General features: G+C 52.6%; 1 protein-coding gene across 2 annotated transcripts in view; it reads right to left on the reverse strand.

The window, feature by feature from the left end:
* Positions 1 to 567: 567 nt before the first annotated feature.
* Positions 568 to 21,030, reverse strand: part of IQGAP3 (IQ motif containing GTPase activating protein 3) — a 48,841-nt gene continuing 28,378 nt past the window's right edge. For both annotated transcript variants that reach the window (XM_028502698.2, XM_036015977.1), the window contains exons 17-38: positions 20,192 to 20,359; positions 19,961 to 20,100; positions 19,685 to 19,855; positions 16,610 to 16,693; positions 16,383 to 16,454; positions 16,212 to 16,281; positions 13,046 to 13,254; positions 12,084 to 12,236; positions 11,629 to 11,792; positions 11,078 to 11,302; positions 10,039 to 10,179; positions 8,580 to 8,664; positions 7,915 to 8,147; positions 7,429 to 7,561; positions 7,194 to 7,296; positions 6,402 to 6,528; positions 5,270 to 5,357; positions 4,006 to 4,218; positions 3,375 to 3,541; positions 2,986 to 3,087; positions 2,442 to 2,550; positions 568 to 1,781 (exon numbers count right to left, since the gene is read on the reverse strand). In XM_028502698.2, coding sequence (XP_028358499.1) covers positions 1,668 to 1,781; positions 2,442 to 2,550; positions 2,986 to 3,087; positions 3,375 to 3,541; positions 4,006 to 4,218; positions 5,270 to 5,357; positions 6,402 to 6,528; positions 7,194 to 7,296; positions 7,429 to 7,561; positions 7,915 to 8,147; positions 8,580 to 8,664; positions 10,039 to 10,179; positions 11,078 to 11,302; positions 11,629 to 11,792; positions 12,084 to 12,236; positions 13,046 to 13,254; positions 16,212 to 16,281; positions 16,383 to 16,454; positions 16,610 to 16,693; positions 19,685 to 19,855; positions 19,961 to 20,100; positions 20,192 to 20,359 — 3,071 coding nt within the window. In that variant the 3' untranslated portion in view covers positions 568 to 1,667. The remainder of the gene's footprint in view (positions 1,782 to 2,441; positions 2,551 to 2,985; positions 3,088 to 3,374; positions 3,542 to 4,005; positions 4,219 to 5,269; positions 5,358 to 6,401; positions 6,529 to 7,193; positions 7,297 to 7,428; positions 7,562 to 7,914; positions 8,148 to 8,579; positions 8,665 to 10,038; positions 10,180 to 11,077; positions 11,303 to 11,628; positions 11,793 to 12,083; positions 12,237 to 13,045; positions 13,255 to 16,211; positions 16,282 to 16,382; positions 16,455 to 16,609; positions 16,694 to 19,684; positions 19,856 to 19,960; positions 20,101 to 20,191; positions 20,360 to 21,030) is intronic.

A 21,030-nucleotide genomic window follows, 5' to 3' on the forward strand; every position in this document is an offset into this window, starting at 1 on the left:
GACAAACCCGAGTGACATAATGGACTGGAGTGTAGGGAGGCAGGCTGCAGCAGGCAGACTCGTGGGGGCCCAACACCGGCTGCTTGGGAGTTCGGATACCAGGGCAGTCATCTGTCCTGTCCCCTCCTCCACCAACTTCCCTCCCTGCTTTCCTCATGGATGGGGGATTTAATGCAATATCTAAGGAGCTGCTGTTCAAGCACCTTTGGTGTCATCACCCAAGGCTCAGAAAAAGAACCTGCTGGAAATGTGTGCAAAATGGGTGGGGTAGAACCCGGACTGGTTTCTCTTCTTTTTAGCTTTAGTCTTCCGAGTGGCTGATGAAAACAGAATTGAAACCTAAGAATTCCTTCCTACTCCTGTCTGTTCCCTGGGGAGGGAAGAGAGGCATAAATGCCACATCTCATTAAGCTTTTACAAGCTCAGACAGGCAGAGTGGCCCTACATGGGAGGCAGGCAGGGGGCTTAGGGGGCTGTGGGAAGGACTCCCCAGTTCTCTCAGGAAATATCTGTCCAAGACCATGGGAGCCTGCTCTTCACAAATGAAATAAGGGTCAACAATAGGTGTGGAGTAATAATGGCTTTAATTGAAAAGCGATCAGAAGGGCAACGGGGACAGGAAGTTGGTAGATGTGGGGACAAGAGACACAGTGGCAGAGACAAGGCTGCAGATTATCAAAACTGCCTGGAAGAGTCAGCTCTAAGGTACAGAGTCCTGAGGGTGAAAGAGGAAAGGGAAAGGCCGCTTTCTGGACCACACGAAGCTGAAATAATGAGTGGGACTATTGCCCTTGGCCTAAGGTGACTTCATTTCATCTTCTCAGGTTTTCACCCTGAGTCTTTTTATTAAAACTCAATTTATTGGGGTGACCTAAGGTGACTTTAAATACAAGGTATAAAAGATTGGCATAAATATCAGTTTGAACAAGGGAAATGAGAACTCTTTTCCTGAGCTCAAAAAGATGAAAGAATTAAAACCATAATCCAAAGTGTAAGGCTGGGAGAGAGAATAAATAGTCTAGTGATCCACATATAAAACAGACCGTAAACAAAGGAGTGGAACTTGAGGTTAATGGAGGGTCAGCTTGCCTTGCCACCATGGAGGGTAACAGTGCCACAACACCACATGGGCACTGCCTCGCACTGTCTGCCCCCTCCTGGGTGTGAGGGTGAGGGGCGGGAGGGTGCAAGGGGTCAGAGCAGCAGGGTGGCCTGGGCTGCAGCAGGGCAGGAACACCCACTGTTGATGTAGTGGGATTGGGATAGGGAGCCTGGCTCTGGCCTGGGGGTCTGCAGAGAAGTTAGAGGAAATAAGGCTGCAGGTGCAGTGCAGTAATATCGGGGTAATCACGGGAGGGCAGCTGCAGACACAAGTGCAATTGCCTTCCCAGGCCAAAGGGCAGGGTTCTATCCCACCTAGGTTCATGCCCTGCCATCTAGCTGGAAAACTATGAGGTTCTGGGACTTAAAAGTCACACAGCCAGACTCTGGGGCAAGGCCGACTTTAGCCAATTAAAGACTCTCCCTGTGGCCAGGTAGACAAATTCTTCCCAGCTAGGGAGCTCTGGGTGTCTGCAGGGAAGCAGAATAGTGTATTAGGGTTACAAAAAAAAAAAAAAGCATCCAGCGAGTTAAGGGCTAGGGTAGCACCACTCTCATTGCCTCTGTCACTTCTGCAAGAATTTCTTGTTCAGGAGGAAAATGAGAAGGTTCACATTGACCTTGGCCTTGTTGAAGAGTTTCATGACAGCCACACCCTCGTACTGAAGCTGCAGGAGGTCCTGGGAGAAGGGGAAGGGAAAGAAGGGAGTTTAAGGCTTCTTCACCATGGCCCAGCCAGTCTATAAAACATTTTGGAGACTCACATAGTCATCCAGTGGCACAGACCACTGCAATGGGGCACCGAAACCCCACTTCACAGATGAGGAAACCAAGGAACACGAGAGGTATAGTGACTTGGCCAAATGCCAATTCAAGCACAGCCATGCCTGAAACGAGTTTTCTCATTTAAAAGGCAAAACAGCGGAGCAAAAAGACTTGGATTTAAAATGATTGCTTTCCTGAACAGCCTCTGACTTAGGCTGGCTTCTGAACCTTCTAGCTTCAGAGCCTGTACAGAGGCACGATGCTTCAGAGCAGTGGAGAGGGTTACAGGAGACACCGTGTGAAGTCCCTGACTTGCAATAGGGCTTCAAATGTTAATCCTGCTTCTGACCCTGCCAGCCCAGGCCATTCTCCTGATGTTTGGCAGTGGGTGGAGTCTGTGTCGGAGCATGGGGACAGAGGGGCTTGGGCTGCACAGAGCCTCACCCCTTTCTTCAGGACCAGAAGGTACTGATTGGGTGGGGAACACTGCTGATGTCACCTGAGGTCGACCTGTCATTAAGCTAGCACCGAAAGCCTGGCAGGTGTCTTGAAGGATCATAAGGATGTCCTCTCACCTGATAATGAAGCTGAAACCGCTCCATGTCCACACCCAGGAACTTGGCATTTACTTCAAACTTTCCCGCCTCCTCTCCAGGAGTGATGTCAAAGATCACATTTCTGAAGCTGTCAGGAAGAGGATTCAAAATGGGGCCCCCTGCCTCTTTCCAGAGTCCTATTCCCACTCTTCCCCCCACTGCCCCTCATCCTGGTCAGTGCCACGTGTCACCCAGAGCCTGGACTTCCCCTCCATCACTCCCAGGGCCCAGCTCTGTCTTCTCCCATTTACCTCTGCGTACCGCCCATGTCCGCCCGGCCCCAGTCAAATGTTCTCTCCTCTGGGAATCTTTCCCAGCGTCCTCTGCCTGGGGGCTTCTAGTGCCAGACTACACCCACTGTCTTCAACCTTCTGTCTGGAGACGTCCTGCGTTCCCCACCATCCTAACAGCTCAAGGCAGGGACCACACTTCTTCTCCCCTCCTACCCGGCCCCCAGCCAAGAGCTCCACCCCCAGGTAATGGGACAGGAAGGGCTGACATTCTGCCCTCTGAAGAAACATACTGAGAGGTGGGAAGGTCTTCAATTTCCACCAAGACACCCTTGTCCAGGAGCTGGGCAGCAGTGTAATGAAGAGAGAGCTGCTTCTTCCCTTTCCTAGAACTCCTGATTGAAAAAAGGCCCCAGAGAATTCATCCAGTAAACTCTTCGCCACCAAAGACAGTGTACTTTTCTGTGGCTGGCAGGAAGGAAATTAGACCCCGAGGGAGACTTCTGACCGGTGGGAGACAAAGGAGGGGCTGCACCTGAGCCCAAGACTTCACAAGGGAGATTAAAAAACCCGAGTGAGGAAAGGGCCATGCTGTGCGGGGCTTGTCTTCTGCTGGCGGAGAGCGGGGCAGGGGTTGCCATGGGCAGGGTGAGAGGTCACACAGGAGGAAGACAGCACCTACTTGCAGCCGGGGGCCAGGTGGCCCAGGCAGGTCCGGATGTACTGGCTGTAGTAGTCACCCTGCTCCTCATAGAAGGTGGTCTTCGCACTCAGGCCTCGGAGTGTGGCCTGGAGCTTCACCAGCTCTGCCTTCCGCCGCTGCCGGTGCCTGCGCTGGTTACGGATGTCCTGGGGTTGGGGAACCAAGGGAGGGGGAGTTGGCCATTCCTGGCAGGAGAACCTCAGGGCCTGACCCAGGCCCAAGAACAACTCACTGTGAGAACCTTCAGGAGAAGAAGGAAGAGGGGGATTTCAAGGCTGTTTGTGTTAGGAGGAGCACAATCTCGGGGGCTATCCCAGCCTTCAAAGGACGTCTTTAGGACCTTCCCCACTGAGGAGTAACTGTTTCAAGGCTACTTAATTTTTAGTAAAAGAGAGTTAGTTGCATAAATACATCCTTCCCTAATTTTAAGACATTTCTTTCAAAGAAGACCATTTGGAGGTTTCTTGGCCTTCCCCTGGCTGGTGAAAACTCGGGGTGGGCACTTTCCGGGCAGAGGCCTGCCCTTGAGGTGCCGATACTATGCACGCATGTGCGCACACAAGGGCACACATGTGCGCACAAGCACACGGCCCCTGGCTCAGGTCATTACCTTGGCCAGTTTGTCCACCAGCCCCTGGTAGCCATCGCCGGCACTGACCAACCCCAGGCTCTCCAGTCGGTGCAGGTTCCGCAGGACACGCCTCTGCTTCTCTGCCAGTGGCAGGAGGGAGCCAGCCGTCAGTGAGCGGTGTCGCCGAAGCAGCTCTGAGTTCTGGGCCTCACAGGCCTGGCGTCGGCACATCAGCTGCCTGTGAGCTGCTTCCTGGGGGACAGAGATTCCGGCTCCAGGCCCCACCATTCTGCCCCCAGCCAGGGCAGGCCCCAGGGTACCAGACACAAAGGGAAACCTGGGTACCTCAGGGTATCACTGGGAGACTGCCCCCAGAGCCTGGCTTCTGGGGACAAGAGACAGGGTGGCTTGTGGGGAACATCCAGATGTGACGTCACAAATTAGAAGGGCCTCATGGAGCACCAAGGGGAGTGGAGGCCTGAGGGAGGCCCAAACAGAAGTACAGCATGAAGGATTCCGGACACACCGGCTTTGACTTCCCAACATTGGAGCTCTGAGATGGCTCCAGGGTATCCGGGGGCATGCCCCTTCTGTCGTGCTGTGCGCCGCGACATGCCTCTATTGGCCGTCCCACCTTTTCCCCAGGAAGCCCCTGGCTTAGTCTGCACTTCCGCTGGCCCGGTTTGCCCCTTGTTCCCCATCCACTTACCACGTTCCCCTGCCTCTAGGCCTCCAAGCACCCACCCTCTCTGCTGAGCACCAGGCCTTTGGTGCTCTTTTTTTTTTTTTTTTTTTTTTAATATTTTATTTATTTATTTTTAGAGATGGAAGTGAAGGAGAGAGAGAGAGAGACAGACAGACAGACAGACATCAATGTGCGGTTGCTGGGGGTTATGGCCTGCAACCCAGGAATGTACCCTGGCTGGGAATCGAACCTGGGACACTTTGGTTCCCAGCCCGCGCTCAATCCACTGAGCTACGCCAGCCAGGGAATCTTTGGTGCTCTTTAAGGTAGTCTGTCCAGACTTTCTCTTGGCATCCCCCACAACACCTAACCTGGTACCAGGGGCTGGTGTCCCTGCAGAGTTCGCTCTGGTTTGAGTGGGGAGTGGGGAGGAAGGTGGAGTCTCAGGACCCTGAGGCCTGAGGCTCCCCACAGCTAGGGCTGTTCTCTGCCTGTGGGTCTCTGGGGTCAAGGACATAGGCCTTAGCCCTCCAGAGCTCTCATTCCTGGTGAGCAGAGACATCTGCTTCTGGCAGACCGTGGGTGGGGCACAGGGGGCAGAGATGAACGAGACAGTACCTGTGGGCCAGATGCCGGGAGGGACAGGATCTCCTTGAAGGAGTCCCCAGGGTGGAACTGCATGATGTCGGCCAGCAACTGCTTGGTGCTGCAGGGAGAGGGGGGTGATGGGGGAGAGGTAAGGGACAGGGGAAGGGTCTGGACGTGGGACTGGCTAGACGGCAGACAGTGAGTGGACCCTGCCTAGCATCATGGTGCCAGGGACACTAGGGAGGTGGTAGAGTGAGGGGGAGTGTGTGTGAGGAGAATGCCACCCAGGAGGGAGACCCCTGTGATACAGAAAGAGCCACCCCATTCTGAACATACTGTGGTCTCTCACACCTCTGTGTCCTCTGCCTACAGTGCCCTCCCTCGAAGTGTTTTCCTTTGAGTCCTTCAGTTGAAGCATGTACCTCCTCTTCTGTGAGACCTTCCCCGACCCAGGCGTCCCTTCTCAGCTGCCCATGTGCCAGACACCCACCTCCTTCTTGGTGGCGCTGGCTGTGTGTTCAGCCCTAGCCCCATCCTGCTGTAAGGCCTCTGATGGCAAGACGAAGCTGAACACCCAGCTCACTTGCTCACTGGGTGAATGAGTGGGAGGGGCTGCCTTGCTGGCAGGAAGACCGAGGTAGTGATTTGGCTCCTCTTCTGCCTGGGTGAGCAGCCTCTCCCTCCGTGAGTCCTCCCTCACCGTTGCAGAACTGGGGAAACCGAGCTCCATGCCCACCTCCCGACCACCACTCGGCAGCAACAGGGGATTAGAACTCGAGCTCCACCATCAACTGGCTGTGGGACTCGGGGCTAGTCACTTAACCTCAAGTTTCTTTCCTCAACTACAAAGCACTTTGTTACTAAGGTTAAATGATAGCATATGAAAAGCATTTGGTAAATAGAAACACACACACACACCCATTGTTGCCGGTATCTTAACTATTCCTTTGCCTTCAGCTACAACACAGATCAGAAGCTGAGGATGCCAGGAGGCAAACAGCTGAGATGGCAACAAGAGGAATGCCAGTTAGGCCTCAGGGAGAACTTCCTGAAGGACAAGAGCCCAGGAAGCAGGGGGCATGGCCACTTCAGTGTAGGCCATTTGACTGGCCCAAGATCCCAGAAGCTCAGGTTGGCAGGGGGCCAGGCCACTCTCACTCACCTCAGAAGTAGGCTGCGGGCACTGGTATCATCAGCGTCTGTCTCCAGCCCTTCAAACTTGTTGGTAAGTGTCAGGGACACTTCTAGTTTGCTCAGATCCACGCTCCCGTCCGCACCTACATTTCCCCCTGAGGCCGGGTAGGAAATACGAGAGACGAGCACACACTTCCACATGCAGAAACAGAGGTGTGGTGGACACACCGCTCTAGGGCCCTTCTTCCAGGAAGCCTTCCCACACTGCCCTGTGGCTCTGCCCTGAGCACCAGTGGAAAGGCTGTTCCCCACAGAGCTTACCCTCGCACTACTGGGCATGTGCCTCCTCAGTAGCCACGGCCTGGGTGCCCTGAGGGCAGGGGAGCTGTACCTCCCTGAGCCCGGAGCTCCTGGCTCTCTCCTATTTGTCCACATATCCATTCTGTCTGCCCACCCCCCAGAATACGCTCCTCCCACTCCATAGCTCCTGAAATCCTTCCTTGTTAGGGGAACTTTTGAGACCCCAAACAGGTCCATCTTCCTCCACATCTATCTTACATGGTTTAACCAGCCATTTATATCATGGTCCCGAGTCTCTCTATTCTCCGCCCGCCCTCTCCACAGTAGTGTGTGTCCAAGTGTCCATCTTCCGGCCAGAGGGGGAGGGAGGACAAGTGTGTAATCAGCTTCCCAGCACACATTTCAGACTGAACAAAAACTCCAGAAAGGGCACGTGAGCATGCCCTGCTCACCTGCCTGTCCATCCCTCCCTCGGCCTCCCTGCAGGCCCCCTGCCAGCCCAGCTGGCCCCAGCACGCACCGATGAGGTCAGGGACAGTGGGCAGCTCTCCAAGGTCCTCCAGGAGCTCATGCAGAGGGTCCTGGTGACCAGGAGCAATCCAGTCCTGGTGCTCCAGCAACAGCTGCAGCATGGAGAAAGCGAAGGAGACGCAGGGCCTGAGCCAGGCCTTCCTTCGAAGGCCAGCTTTCCACCCCGCGTGGACTTCCAGAGCCCAGCCCACCTACCCAGCACCCCCCAGGGTACAGTCCCTCACCTTGTGTGTGTTGATCAGCTCCCCCACGGTGATGTACACCAGGGGTTTAGACACGGCCACCATATCCAAGTACTCATCCACCGCAAAATGCTCTTCTGGCTCGGGCACCTGGCAGGCTCGGCAGACGAACCTCCTGTCTCCACAGAACAGTGTGTGAAAGAGCGGGGCAGGTCAGCACCCCACAGCGCTGTGTCCCCACAGTCCTTCCTCTGGCCCCTCCAGTGACTGACTGTTCAAGCCAACCCCGACTCTCCAGCCTCAGCTCCCACCCCTCCGTCCTGCCCCATCTCTCTCCCGGTTCTCTCAAACCACTTCCATAGTCCTCTTATCTCCACTGGGGAGTCCTTCCAGTAATCTCCCCTCCAGCCCACTAACTATTCCCTTCAGCCCATGCCTCTCTTCCTCATGGGTTCCAGAGAGAAGCAGGAAATAAAAGATGAGGAGAAAAAGGGGGTAGGGAGGAACAAGGGTGCCAGGACCCTAGACCTGAACTTGAGGTGTGTCTGCTCCAGATAATCATTCAAGACTTGCAGGTGCTGGCTCTCTCCAGAGAAGGTTTTGCCAGCTGCGGCAAGCTGCAGGAGTTGAGCCACAGCCCCCAGGGTGTGGCGCTGGGGGGTGGCCAGGGCACCACCTGCGGCCATGGCCACAATGTCAAAGGCGTCGGGGGCCACTACAGCTGGGTTCAGGAAGCGGTAGTACAGGAGGTTCCCCACAACCTGAGGGCAGAGGAGACCATTCCAGAAGCGCTCTGAGGTCTGCTGTGCCAGCCCCAACCCCATCCTAACCCACCCAGCTCACTTGGCTGGAAAGGACCACCTCTATCACTGAGACAATGCTGTCATTTTACAGAAGAGAAAGCAAGACCCAGAGCAGGCCAGCAACTTGAGCAAGAGATGGGACTAGAACCCAGATCTCCAGACAAGTCTGTGGTTGTCCACTCTGTCAGTTCACGTCCCAGTTGCCTTTCCATCTGCCAGTTGAAGCCCTGCTGGTAAGCCAGGGTCAATTTACATGGTGGAGAATATTTTCCTTCTTGTGTTTTTACATTTTACAGGGTTGATTTGTCCTTTTATCTCAGTCTGGGGGTTCACAGACAACGCTGGGGCAAAGGAAAGCCCAAGAGGCTGGGGTGGAAGAACAATACTTGCCTTATAGATTTCCGTTTCGGTGGCATCAGGGAACTTCTCCGCCAGAGTCACCTTCAGGACCTTGGCCACATACCGCATCCCATAGCTGCAAAGTAACTGGGGTTCTACCAGAGTTCAAGTCACGAGTGCCTGCCTGCCCCTCCCTCCTCAGGCTCAGCCACACCAGAGCTGGGCATGAGCACTGGCCTCTAGAGCTGGCTCTCCAACGCCTCCTCCAGACATCTCCGGGCCTTCCCCTTCCTTCCTGCACTGTGTCAGTGACCAAAACTACGCTAGACTGTCACACAGTACCCCCCCTGATCCGAGAGTCTCTTCTTTGGCCCCTATAGTTTCCCTGGGGACTCCCCAGATCCCAGTATTCACCCTGCATTTCTCCACAGAGACACTTTTAGCCTGTAGCTCGGGTGTCTGACACTCATAGCCAGAACCCTGCCCAAGGACAGCCCAGGAGGCCCCGAGGTGGCAGACCTTGTTGGTTGTCACGGAGCACCTGTGAGGGGCCTGGCCTGGGAGAGGCGGGGCCCAAGCACAAGGAACTGGGGTAGGAGCTCCAGTCCCGACTCTACTGCCACCCAGAGATACCGGTTCAGGCTATTTTCTTCCCCTTTGAGAGCTGTCCCCTGGTCTAGAGGATGAGGATGAGTGCTCTCGCCTTCTCAGTTTCATAGGGTTTTCGTTAGGGTCAAGGGAGATTATGTCTATGAAAGTGATACGTAATGGTAGAGTGCTACTCAAACATGCCAGAACTTATTATTATTATTTTTATTATTCTCATCATGGATGTGCCACCTACAAACTTCTTCAAATTTGTTTGAAAGCTATGTCTATCTCCTAGGGTGCCAGAGACAGGAATCTCCAGCTCATTGTATACTTTCCTTTTTGGGCTCTGGGACAACCCTAGCTGTACGCTCGCAGCCCCGTCCTCCAGGTCTGGGGAGCAGAGTTCCAGTCTCTGTCGGCTCGCTCCCCCGCGTGCCCACCTCGCCCCCCAGCCAGTAAGCACCAGGAAGGCTGGCTGGCTGATGATGACCTAGGTGCTAGGCTCACCTTGTCAATGTTTTCAACCATTTGTTTTTTTTAAAAAACCCACCTACTAAATTTTAAGAAAGGAGAGAACTATAAAGTGCTTACTGCTTTGAAGTATTTCTCATTTTTGACTTTGTGGACTGAAGAGTCCTATTATCCCCCATTTGTTCTCAGATAATAAAACGTCCCCATAACCACCTAACGTTCCCTTCTCTGGCTCCAGTGCTGTCCTAACAGGTCACACACAGCCCTGCGTGCTGTACTCCAGCTCAGTCTTCAGGAGAGGGTTCATTCCCTCTCTCTCCACCCATCTCCTGGAAGCCCTCGGGCACCCCCAGACACATTTCCCTCCCCACCCTGCCCTACCCGCCCAGGACAGCTCTGCTTTTCCCATCAGGGCTGGCCTAGGCTGGGGTGGGGCTGCTGCACATACGGAATTTGGTCCACAGATGAGATGATGGCTACCAGGAACTTATCAGTCGTGGCAAGAAGGGTGCGAAGGGAGATGTCCAGTCGTCTCTGGACCTCAGAGTGGCTCAAGGCCTGCTCTGAGGTGACGTTGTAGGGGAGGTGGCTGTGGGCAGAGAGAGATGAGGTTATCAGCCAGAGCCCCTCCCATGGATGCCCCTGCCCAAGCCCACCCCCTTGAACTCTCATCTAACAACAGCATCTCACACATACTCATTTGCGAAGGGCAGCCCGGCATGCTTATGGGGATCAGGCCAGAATAAGAGAAAGGACTTGGAGAGGACTAGAGCCATGAGTGGAAGGTGAAGAAAAAAGAGCTCGAATACCCACAGGGAGCTGGAAGAGTGCAGAAGGGAATGACGAACCTGGAGTCTGTGGAAAGAGTCCCAAAGAAAATGGAGGACACCATCCATTTGCATCTAGTCTCTCGCAATTAGGGCGACAGGGAAAGCCGGGCCAGGGCCTTGCAGTCCCTCATCCACAAGCCTGTGTGCCACCAGGAGACGCCACCAGGAGACGCCACCAGCGCTGCCTGCTCTCCTCAGTGGCTCCATTTCCCTAGTACCTATGCACTTGAGCAATGCCTCCAATCTATAAGGCCAACCTATTTCTCTCACTATCTCACTTGCCTATTCATTTATAAATCTGAATATTCATCTATGCCCCTATAAATAAAGAGTCCATATTCCAACTCTCAGCAAGTCTGACATATCATTTGCAAGCACTGACATAGCAATTAAACAAACTTGCATATTCATCTGTGCTGCTCATTCTATGTTAGGCACACCAGGTCCAATGTCACTTACATCAGTTCCATGTTAATTACCAGAGGGGTTTGAAAAGCTACCTTATTTCATCCTGTAAGGCTGGTGTCATATTTTCATAAATCAGCATGCTCATTTATATGCCACCTTCACAGCACACCCAAGCTTCCCCAGCGAGAGGCCTAGGACACAGCTGACGAGAGAGAGCTCTCCCTCTGTCCTCTCTGCCTGTCTGCTCACCTGCGCTTTCCCGTCTGGGCCTCCGTCTGGTTGATCCAGCTCTTGTAGATGTGAACAGGGTCTGTGTGGATGCTCAGCATCTTGTCCTCCAGCACGTCCTGGACAACCTTGCCCAGGATCTCCATCAGGGCACTCTGGCCACGCCCATTACGGTAGAATCTCACCACCAGCCTCACCACAGTTGGGTTGCCTGTCACCATGTCCTGGGGCTGTTCCACTTTTGACCTGTAGTTCAAGAAGTCATTGAAGCTAGCCTCCTGCTTCTGTGTAGGACAAATATTGCCTTTTCTTTTTGAGATGGTGGCTCTTGAAGCCTGCTCTGGTGTCCCTCCTCTTAAAAATGTCCTGCTACCTTCATCTCATCTTTGTGCTAACATGTCCGCCCACTGTGCTGTCCTAGGGCAATTCCTGTTGTCACTCCACTGGAGGCAGAGAAAAGCTGATGATTACATTTCTACCCTCAAACCTCAACAAATTGTTACCTTGTGAAAGTACCAACAGTGGCCTCTCTTAACCTACTCTTTCCATACCTTTGCACCTGGAAAACCTACTTGATTTCCTCCTGGAGTGCTGTCTTGAACAGCTGGAGCAGGAGATAGGCCTCACGGCGGTTGGAGGCATAGTTGTAGAGGCCGAAAATCACCGACTCCATGAACTTGGTGGTTTTGTTCTGTGGCATCAGAAAGATCAGCTTGGCCAGGTAGATGGGTTGAGTCTGCAAGCAACAAGGGAGATGAGAACGGCTGCTTGTGCACCTTGAGGACTAGTGACCAGATAAAGGAAGGTTTTCCTGACGGGGACTTGCAATGGAGGAAACACTGTCAACGCCTTCTCAGGGGCACTGGAGACCTTCAGACACAATGGAGGAAACAGTCTCAGGGAGTAAGGCATTAGGGTCATGGAAAAGGACATCTCACATGAAGGCAAAAGCACGGACACAAAGGCCTCAAGGTCCGAGACCCTCAGGAGATGGTGACGACATCTCCTTCCAAAGTCCTCTGCTCACCTGGAGCAGGTAAAAGAGGTGTTGGTAAGCTTCTAGTTTCTGCCGTTTCTCTTTGCTCAGCGACTTTAGTCCCTTCTGCTTGTCCAGAACCATCATATCTGACAGCTGTTCCTTATTCTTCTTGGTCAGCTTCTTGCAGTGGGAGACTACCTCCTGCAGAGGTTGGGGAGCAGGTGATACAACCAGCCCAGGCCAGCCCGGAGCACAGAACATATGGTCTGAAATCAACGCCTGGAAGAGCCAGGGCTTTCTGCTGCTGAAGGTATTTGAGGCACGAGCCAAGGGAGATACCCAGTTCTAGGGTGAGGAAGAGCCCCTCCTACTGCCCGGAAACTCCACCTGGCACCCCTGCTCTCGCACAGAGAGTCCCCAGAGAGAACTGGGTTGTCAGGCTGAGACACAACACAACACCTAGTAAATTTGCTTTTAGCTCTTCTATTAAAAAAAAGAAAAGAAAACTTTTAGCAAGACTTTATCTGAACCAAAACTGACAATAATTACCGAGAAACAAGATCTAAAACGCTCCCGTTAGTTCTTATTGGACTGCTGCACAGATTTAAGTGGAGATACATTTCTACCCAGTCCTTGAATACTTGTGTGGTAACTTACAGTTTAAGGAGCTTTCGCATCCATCTCTACATTTGGTCTGGTGAGGTGGGCTCCCTCATTATCTCCACTTTACTAATGAGGAAACAGACTTTGCAGTTAAATGACCAGCCCATAGAACCACCACTAAGAATCAGCAGAGCCAGACATTTCAATTTTATGTCAGTGCTCTTTCTACTGTGTCACGAGTGCTCAATGTATTACTAGAATAAAAGAGGACACCTAGGTTAGGGACCTGAGCCAGGTGATGAAATCAAGACATTTAAAAGTATTGGATTAGCAACCAGAGAATGTCCAGCAGCACTGCTTCAGAAGCAGCTGGATCTGGGGGAGAGGGTGGACCGGTAGCCCCTCACCTGCAGGGTGATCCGGTTCTTCACCAGCAGGCCAATCTTGATGTCCAGGAGGTTGAGGTCCTGCTCCAGCTGCTGGTTGGACCGGATCTTTCTGACCACCTCTTCTTGTAGCTTTAGCAGCTCTGCCTCAGCCAAGAAGTCCTGCTGGCTTTGATTCAAAAGGTGGACAAATCTGCATACCACGCTGAGAGGGGGATGGGGCGTATGGACTGGGAGCAAGGGAAGAAGCATCAGGATTAGACGTGCCCTCATCAGAGGCTTCGTCGCCCACCTCCTACCCTTGTTATCCCACCCCGTCCCCATTCTGATTGAGGCCAGCAGGCCCCCAAACCAGTCCTTTTCTAGCTGGTTGTGCTTGTAGGTGGAGGACAATGGGCAGCCTCCCACCCAGTCCTGTTCCTGAACGCCTTATCTTATAACCAAGTATGACATAAGAGCTGTCCTTTCCCTGCCTGTGGATTCGACCCCAACTGAGGCCTATCCCAGTGACTTCCACACCAAAGTCAGAGCCCTAGCTCCCTCAGATGATCCCCCTGGCCCTCCTATTCTGACTCACTACTTACTCTAGCTGAGCCAAATCCCAAGTTCACCTCCACTTAACAGCCTCCACTCAACCCTACCTACTCCTCACACAACCCCTGTCAGGGGCACCTGCGCAGACGCACAGGAAGGGATGCCCAGTGGGTTTTATAATACAGGGAGGTCAGAGGTAGATGGCTTTCTCCAGGAATCACTTTTGGAATGGGTATTTGAGCAAAGCTACATGGAATAGCAACAAAACTACATATAATATTCAGTAGGGGACAGAAACTGTTTTACACACTTAACCCCGTGAGGTCAGTACACTAAAACCAACTGATGAAATCACTGAGGCACAGAAAGGGTAAGCAACTTGACTTATTTACACAGCTAGCGATAAATGAAAGAGTCAGATTTGAACAATGAATAAAATGAGGCCCTGTCCAGTAAGAGAACTAGACAAAGAAACCACAATTCACAACAGTGCAGTTAATGTTTTCAGAGGCACAAACATGGGGACCTTCGGGGAAACATAAACAGGCCACCCAAACCCTCCTGGGGAGTGAAGAAAGGCTTCCTGGAGGAGGTAAGGCTCTCAAGCTGATGTCTGAAAAGTAAAAGCAAGCGAACATGGGTGCTGTTTCAGGAGGCGCCAGAAGTCCATCATGTCTGGAGTGCAGTGCAGAGGGTTCAGGTGGTGAGGGACAAAGCCAGGGGGCAGTGAGGCCAGAGGTACAGGCAGAGGCCAGACCACAGAGAGCCTTGGACGCTGTGGTTGGGAGACTAGACTTCTACCCAGGGCAATGGGGTTCACTGAAAGGATTTACACGGGAGAGGGACCAGATCACGTGGACAGGTTTTGTGGATTAATCTGGTTGCTGCATGCAGGGTGGGTCTTGGACAAGTGAAGAATGGTAGAATTGAAGACAACTAAAGGCATCTTGAAATACAGTACATTACCTCATTTAACCCTCAAAATAACCCTACAAGACAGGTACTGTCCTTATCTCCATTTCACAAATGAGAAAACCAAGGCAACAAATAAGTCAAGTAACTTGCCTAGGGCCACATGGCTAGTAAGTGGCAGTGCTGAGGAGAGCTTGGGATAATAAAAGTGGGAGACAGAACTGAGAAAAGCAAGTTTTTTAGACCTGACTAGCGTGTCTCAGTGAGTTGGGCCTCATCCTGCAAACCAAAAAGTTGCTAGATGATTCCTGGTCAGGGGCATGTGAGAGGCAGTCGATTGATGTTTCTCTGCCTTTCTCTCTCTCTCCCTCCCCCTCTCTAAAACAAAAACAAAAACAAAACCCTTAAATTAAAAAAAAAGAATGTTCTTTCAGGAAAACTATAAACTAAAGAAAGGAAAGAGAAGACAAAGGACAGCAAGGACAGTGTTATTAGCATACAGAAAGAGAAAAAGTAGTAAGGGCCAGGCTGGGGAAAAGTAAGGAGGAAAAGCAGCTGGCTGTCTGGAAACAGATGGGCTGAGCGTCCATGGCCAGAGGGAACAGGACGCGCCCCCGAAGGTAGGACAGGGTGAAACAAGGGACTGAGGAGGAGAAGAAGATGACTGACTCCCAAACAGTATATTCAACTTGGAGCCCAGGAGTGTGACCTCAGGCCCAGAAAGGAAAAGGGCCAACTTTTTCAGGAATCCAAGAGCCAGTGGGGAACCTAGGGACGGACCATCAGTCCACCTCTCAACAAGGAGGAGGACCTCCAAGGCTGGGCTTCTGGACTTTGGACAGGAGCCAAGAGGAGCCCAGAAGGACCTCCTCAAATGCATGCCCCACCCTGACCAGTGTGGCTCAGCTGGTTGGGCATCGTCCAGGAAAGTGAAGGGCTGCCAGTTTGATTCACGGTCAGGGCACACGCCTGGGTTGCAGTTTCGGCCCCGCTTGGTGCTTCTCCCTCACATCTATGTTTCACTCCCTCTCTTTCTTCCCCCCTTCTCCCCATAAACAAACAAACAAACAAACAAACAAAATGCAGTGCATGCCCCACTAGCCTCACCTGGATTCCTGCATGCTGTACCACAGAGGCTGGGAGGTAGAAGGGTCACGGGCAGGGAGAGGGCAAAGTGGGAGAAGGCTAGAACTCTAGGGAGAGGAAAGAGAACCTTTTCTTTTTTTGTGGCTTTAGTAATAGCAACAGAAGATAACTGAAGCCTAATATGTAACGAAACTGGTTAGAGGAGCTGTCCCTGTGACTAGGCTTTTTGTTACTGGGGTGAGCAGGGTGGCTTTTGTTACCACCCATTTGACATTCGTGCACAGACAAGAATGGAGGACTTGTACCTCCCCCTTGCCTGCTGTGCAGCCCCAGCAGGGATATCTACACCTGCCTGACTCTGGGGACCTCTAGCTCCTCCATTAAACTGGGGGATCCCCAAAGGCAGGGGCACATCTCCTCACTGTTCTGCCCACGCCAGGTCCCAAGGCATACTGAAGGTTTGCTGTCAATGAGAAAAAAGAGCTCAAGAAGGCCAGGAAACTCCTCGAGGCCCCACTTTGTAAGTGGTGGGGTGGGGTGACTCTCTCCCTTGCTGACGGTTGGAAACCATCAGACTGGCCCGGTGGACACTCACAGACGGCGGCAGGAGACCAGGCAGTTCACTCACAGTGCAGAGAAAGAGCAGGCAGCTTACCTAACCTCCTGTAGTCATCTCGGGCTTTCCTGGCTCGGAAGAACGCCTGGATCTTAATGACAGAGTCAACCTGTCATGAACACGGATGGAAAAAAGGTCACTGGCTGCCCTTGCCCTGGTTTCACGAGTAAAGGTTGAGTATAGAGACAGGGGGAGCAGGAGGACCCTCACATTCTTCTGGAAGTGGCCCAGTCGCCTCTGGTATTGCCTTCGAGCAGCCCACATCCGGGCCCAAGCTTGAATCTGGGGGGGAAAAAAAAAGAGACACACACACACAATGCCCTCAGATCCAGGATAATTCAGCCATCTCCAAAGATCACAAGTTAGTGAAAGGACTAAAAGTTGTTCTCAGAGGATCTTTCAAGAGAGAAAGGAACCTGCCCAATCATGACAGCTACCTTGATTACAGCATCTACGTTTGCTTTTAAATACTGCAGCCGTTCCAAGTAAAGCTTCCGTTGTCTGTAACCCCGCCAATGGGCCTGCACATCAGGGGAGAAAAAGAAGTAACCTTGGCTGGTCGCTGTTGGCCTGAGAGGTTTGTGGAAAAGCCATACCCTAGGCTCTCCAGGGAAGGGTGGGGTCAGGCAAGCAGACGGGGGAGGGGAAACGTCCTGTTCTCAAAGAACTTCCAGTTTCAGGGGCAGACCAAATCCCTGCACACAGCCCACCAGGCCCTCTGCCACACTCCCTGGTACCAGCTTGTATGTACCCACTAGACAGTGGAGCGCACACACATGCTAACCAACACCTCCTCACAGAAACTCAACTGTAAGATACAGTTGCTTAAAAGAAATCAGTAAAGCATACGGCACCGCACCAACCTCAAACCATGCACCATATCCCTCCAAAACACACTCATCCCCCCATTTGGAATCCACCCGAACAACGTCACACACTCCGCACTCCCTCACATTCAGTCTGGGAAGGCACACAGTGCCAAGGTCTGAAAGTGTGCACAGGCAGAGCTGTGTGCCCCCCATCTCTACCAATGGGCGGCAGGTCACTAAGACCCTTATAACTCACACTTCTCTTTATAGCTCTACCACACAGCTCCCCACCCCAGCTCTAAGCAAGCAAGGTCCCCAATCATTCAGCTGCCAGTCTGATGGCCTCTCCCCCTCCCCGGTCGGCTACAAAGGGTTCAAGCAACCATCTCCTCCATAATCCACACCCTGTTTGGTCTCTAAGACACAAATCTCACGGCTCCCTCCTATTATTGTCTCCTTCCGAGGGCCTTCTTCCCTTTCACCCCAAGCTTGCGTGACATTAGTTTTCCTGAAGAACCACTTGGACTGAGTCTCTCTCAGCCCCAAGGTCCCCAGCCATCTGACCCACACTCCCACCTGACTCCCTACCTTCTTAAGGATTCTAGCCACATCAGACATTTCCCTTTCTCCTAAACGTGCTTTATGATTTTCTGCCCCCGAATCTGTGTTTATATGCCCGCCCTCATCTCCCCTCTGAAACCCTTCCTGACTTTCTTGGCCCATGTCAAATACCTCCTGGACACTGCAGCCCTGGAGTGCTCCACCACTAACAATGTCACAGTTTGGTGGGTTATGTGTATTCCCTTTCAGTCAATTGTCCTCCCAGCCCTTCTTAAAGGCCAGGCTTTCCCTAGCCTGAGGATTATATTGTCCCTCCATTGGGACAGGATGTAAGACACGGCTTGGCTCCATGACACCAGCTGCCTGTTCCTCTTAGAGTGTAGAGGCCAGAGGGACCCATTTCCAAGTCTTTCCTCAGCACTCCTTCCTCTCCTGCTCCAGGTACTGCCTGACATTCCCTCTGCGCAGCTGCTGGAGTGAAAGGCAAAGGTCTCTCTGCTCTTGCCCCTGCCCCCACCTCCCATGGCTCCTCCTTAAAGAGGAGGCCTCCCAATCTGGATTGGTTGGAATTCAGGACTCTGACTGAGGTCCTGGCCAAGGTCAGAGCTTTCAGGAGAGATTACAGTCTCAGCACACCCAAGAGGGCTCATTTCTGACTCTCCCTTCTCCGCAGGTGGAAGGCAGTGGGCCTGAGGTTGTGTGTCCCCTCCGCTGTCTCTCAGGACAGACCAGACCCGCACAGCACCAGTGCTGGTAGCAAATGACTCGATCCTCCTCCCACTGTTGGTGTGGCTTTTTGGCTCCTTAGAATTGGCCCGAAATCCCAGTCTGGGCTCATAGGAGGGAGCCCCTGTGCTTAAGGCCACTGAATGTTGTTACTAAGACTCTGTATTGAGTTCTTGGACTGAGGTCCTGCAATTTAGTGACTCTTAGTGGCTACACTAGCAATAGAGTGCCTACTACACTCAATGCCACATGGAACTGTCCTACTCAACCGTCAGATGAGGCAAGCACCACCATTATAAACGAGGAAACTAAGTGCTGCAGAGGGCTTAGGTGGGTGCCCCAGGTCGTAAGACCCGGAAACAGCAGGACCAAGGAGGCAAACTCCAGCCTCTGACTCCAAAGCCTGAGCCTTCAATTACCACCCACATGGCCTAGATCATAATCCATAACTGAGGGCCACTGAGTCAGCCTGTGCCTCTGTCTCCCTGGGATACTCTGGGGCTGTCTTTGTCTCTTTACCACAGTTGTAACATCAGTTGTACTCCAGTGCGTGTGAGGGGAGAGGTGTGATCAGTCAGCTGTGTCTCACACCTATCTCTGTGCCCCTGCAGATACTAGGCATTCAGAAATGCTCATTAAATAAAGTCTTTTTACATTGCCAACATCTCCACAGGGCACTCCAGGTCACAACCACCTGGGAAGGTCTCTGTTTGTTCACCTTCCACCATTCCTGGCTTATTAAGTGGTCGGGCCTGAGGCCTATGTTTCTAGTTGGCCTCATGACCCTGGGTCAATCTTACCTGTGGGTCAGTCTTCGAGGCCACACTGAACCAGCCCCAGGTTGCAAGAATAAAACCGGAAAGGGCTGACTAAAGAGAAAGGACAGCAGTTCTTTCCCTAAGAGATATTCTGCTCCTTCTGCATTTATCCACCACCCTCTCTTCACTCCTCTTCTTCTAGAAGGAAGTTCTCCTGGTGTCTAAACCCTGAAGTCTTAATAAATCTCCTCCACTCTCCCCATGGGAAACTAACAAGCAGCTCTCCCACCCTCTGGACAGAGACGGTGGCGACAGCAACCAGCACGTAGGCCATGTGTCTGCCTACCTGCCAGGCACTATTTAAAAGCACTATAGATATTATCTCACTAATCCTCACAACAACCCTATAAAGTGGGTGCTATAATTTTCAGATTCCTATTTTTCAGATGAAGAAACAGAGAAAGTATGTAACTTGCCATAAGCGATAGAAATGGGAAGCAAGCCCAGGTAGTCTGGGGCTCAGAATCCATGCTCTTAACCAGTATGTTCAGAAGCCAAAAGATCATCCCAAACCCATTCAGCAAAAGGGAACTAGTGAGGGAACCATGAAGCCTGGTAAGTGCAGGCCCTGAGGACTGAGAAAGCCAGAGCCTGCCACCTGGATCTTGATGACTGCTGGGAGCCAGGTCCTCAGAAAGTGCGAATGCTCAGCAAACTTCTGCCGAACCAGGAAGCCACGGAGACAGGCCTGGAGTTGGACGACAAAGCCAACGTTGGCCTTCCAGAGCTGTTGGCGGTCATGGGCAGCAGAGACCTTGGTGATGGCTGCCTGTGGAGGCAGGAAAAAATAGCCATTGATGCCTTTGTGGGTGGGAGCCTCTCTTACAGGGGATCCCTCACCCATGGTCCCCTCCCTTGTAGGGGCCTTGCCAACCTGGATCTCCTCGCGAGTCAGGTGGGAGGTGTTGAGGTGGCAGCCAAGGGGTCGTTCCCAGGTACCCTGGAAGGTCTGTAGATGAAAGTAGTAGGCAGTGCCATCCTTCATGTCATGTTGAACCCAGAAAGCTGTGTCCCCTAAGCAGAAACCAAGTAAGCAAAGAAGGGTCAGTGGGGGCAGCAGGTGGCTGGGCAGGCAGACAACTGGAGGTCAGGCTAAGGCCATTACCTGCGCGCCTCTTCTTTGCCATGGCATCTTCCAGGACCCGCTGGTAGCCATCGGCAAGGTCGGGAACCACCCCTCGGAGGCCCACAGCGGGGTTCCTCAACACCCGCTCTGTCTGGGCTGCTTTGCCCTCCTTGATGGCCTGATTGATGGCAGCCACACCAAGAGCCACTGGCAGGGTCATCAGAAAGGACTGGTCATCCTTCTCTGAGTCCCTCCCATGAGCCCTGTCCTGTCCACCAGGGAGGGATTCAGAGGACACTAAAACACCCGATATGATGGAGAGGACAGGGAATATCCCAGGATGGATGCAGACATGTGAAAAGCAGCAGCACGCAGCTGTGCTTGGAAGAAAAGAGATCAGTTGAGAAAGGCTTCCTAGAGGGAGGTGGCATGGGGCGGGGCTGGGTAAAAGGAAAGTCAACTTATACAGAAGGTCAACAGCAGGGTATAGGCACAGAGCCTCAGGACAGTTCCTTAGGAGGAGAATAAAGTCCAAGAAGTGGAGGTGGTTGATGCAGCACCTGCCTTCCAGTCACTCAGACAGACAGATGGACGTAGGGACTCCAGGCACTGAGAACTAACATGTTTCTGTCTGTTTGTACTGATCCTACCTACTTTTCCTCAAAACCAACCCCTCCTCTCTCTGCACTCAAGACTAGACATTCTCTAGCCAGAGCTGATTGTTAGAACCCAAACAAGCTACCAATAGCAAATGTTACGAACGTCTGGCCCCCACCTGATTCCACATGCCCACTCGGTTGGAGAAAGTGCCCACACAGAAGGAGGCAGTGAGTGAGTGGACAATGCCCTCTCAACTCTGGAGGCTGTCCTGCCCAGTC

This window comes from Phyllostomus discolor, chromosome 14 (assembly GCF_004126475.2).
Source record: "Phyllostomus discolor isolate MPI-MPIP mPhyDis1 chromosome 14, mPhyDis1.pri.v3, whole genome shotgun sequence".
In the NCBI taxonomy this organism is placed as follows: Eukaryota; Metazoa; Chordata; class Mammalia; order Chiroptera; family Phyllostomidae; genus Phyllostomus; species Phyllostomus discolor.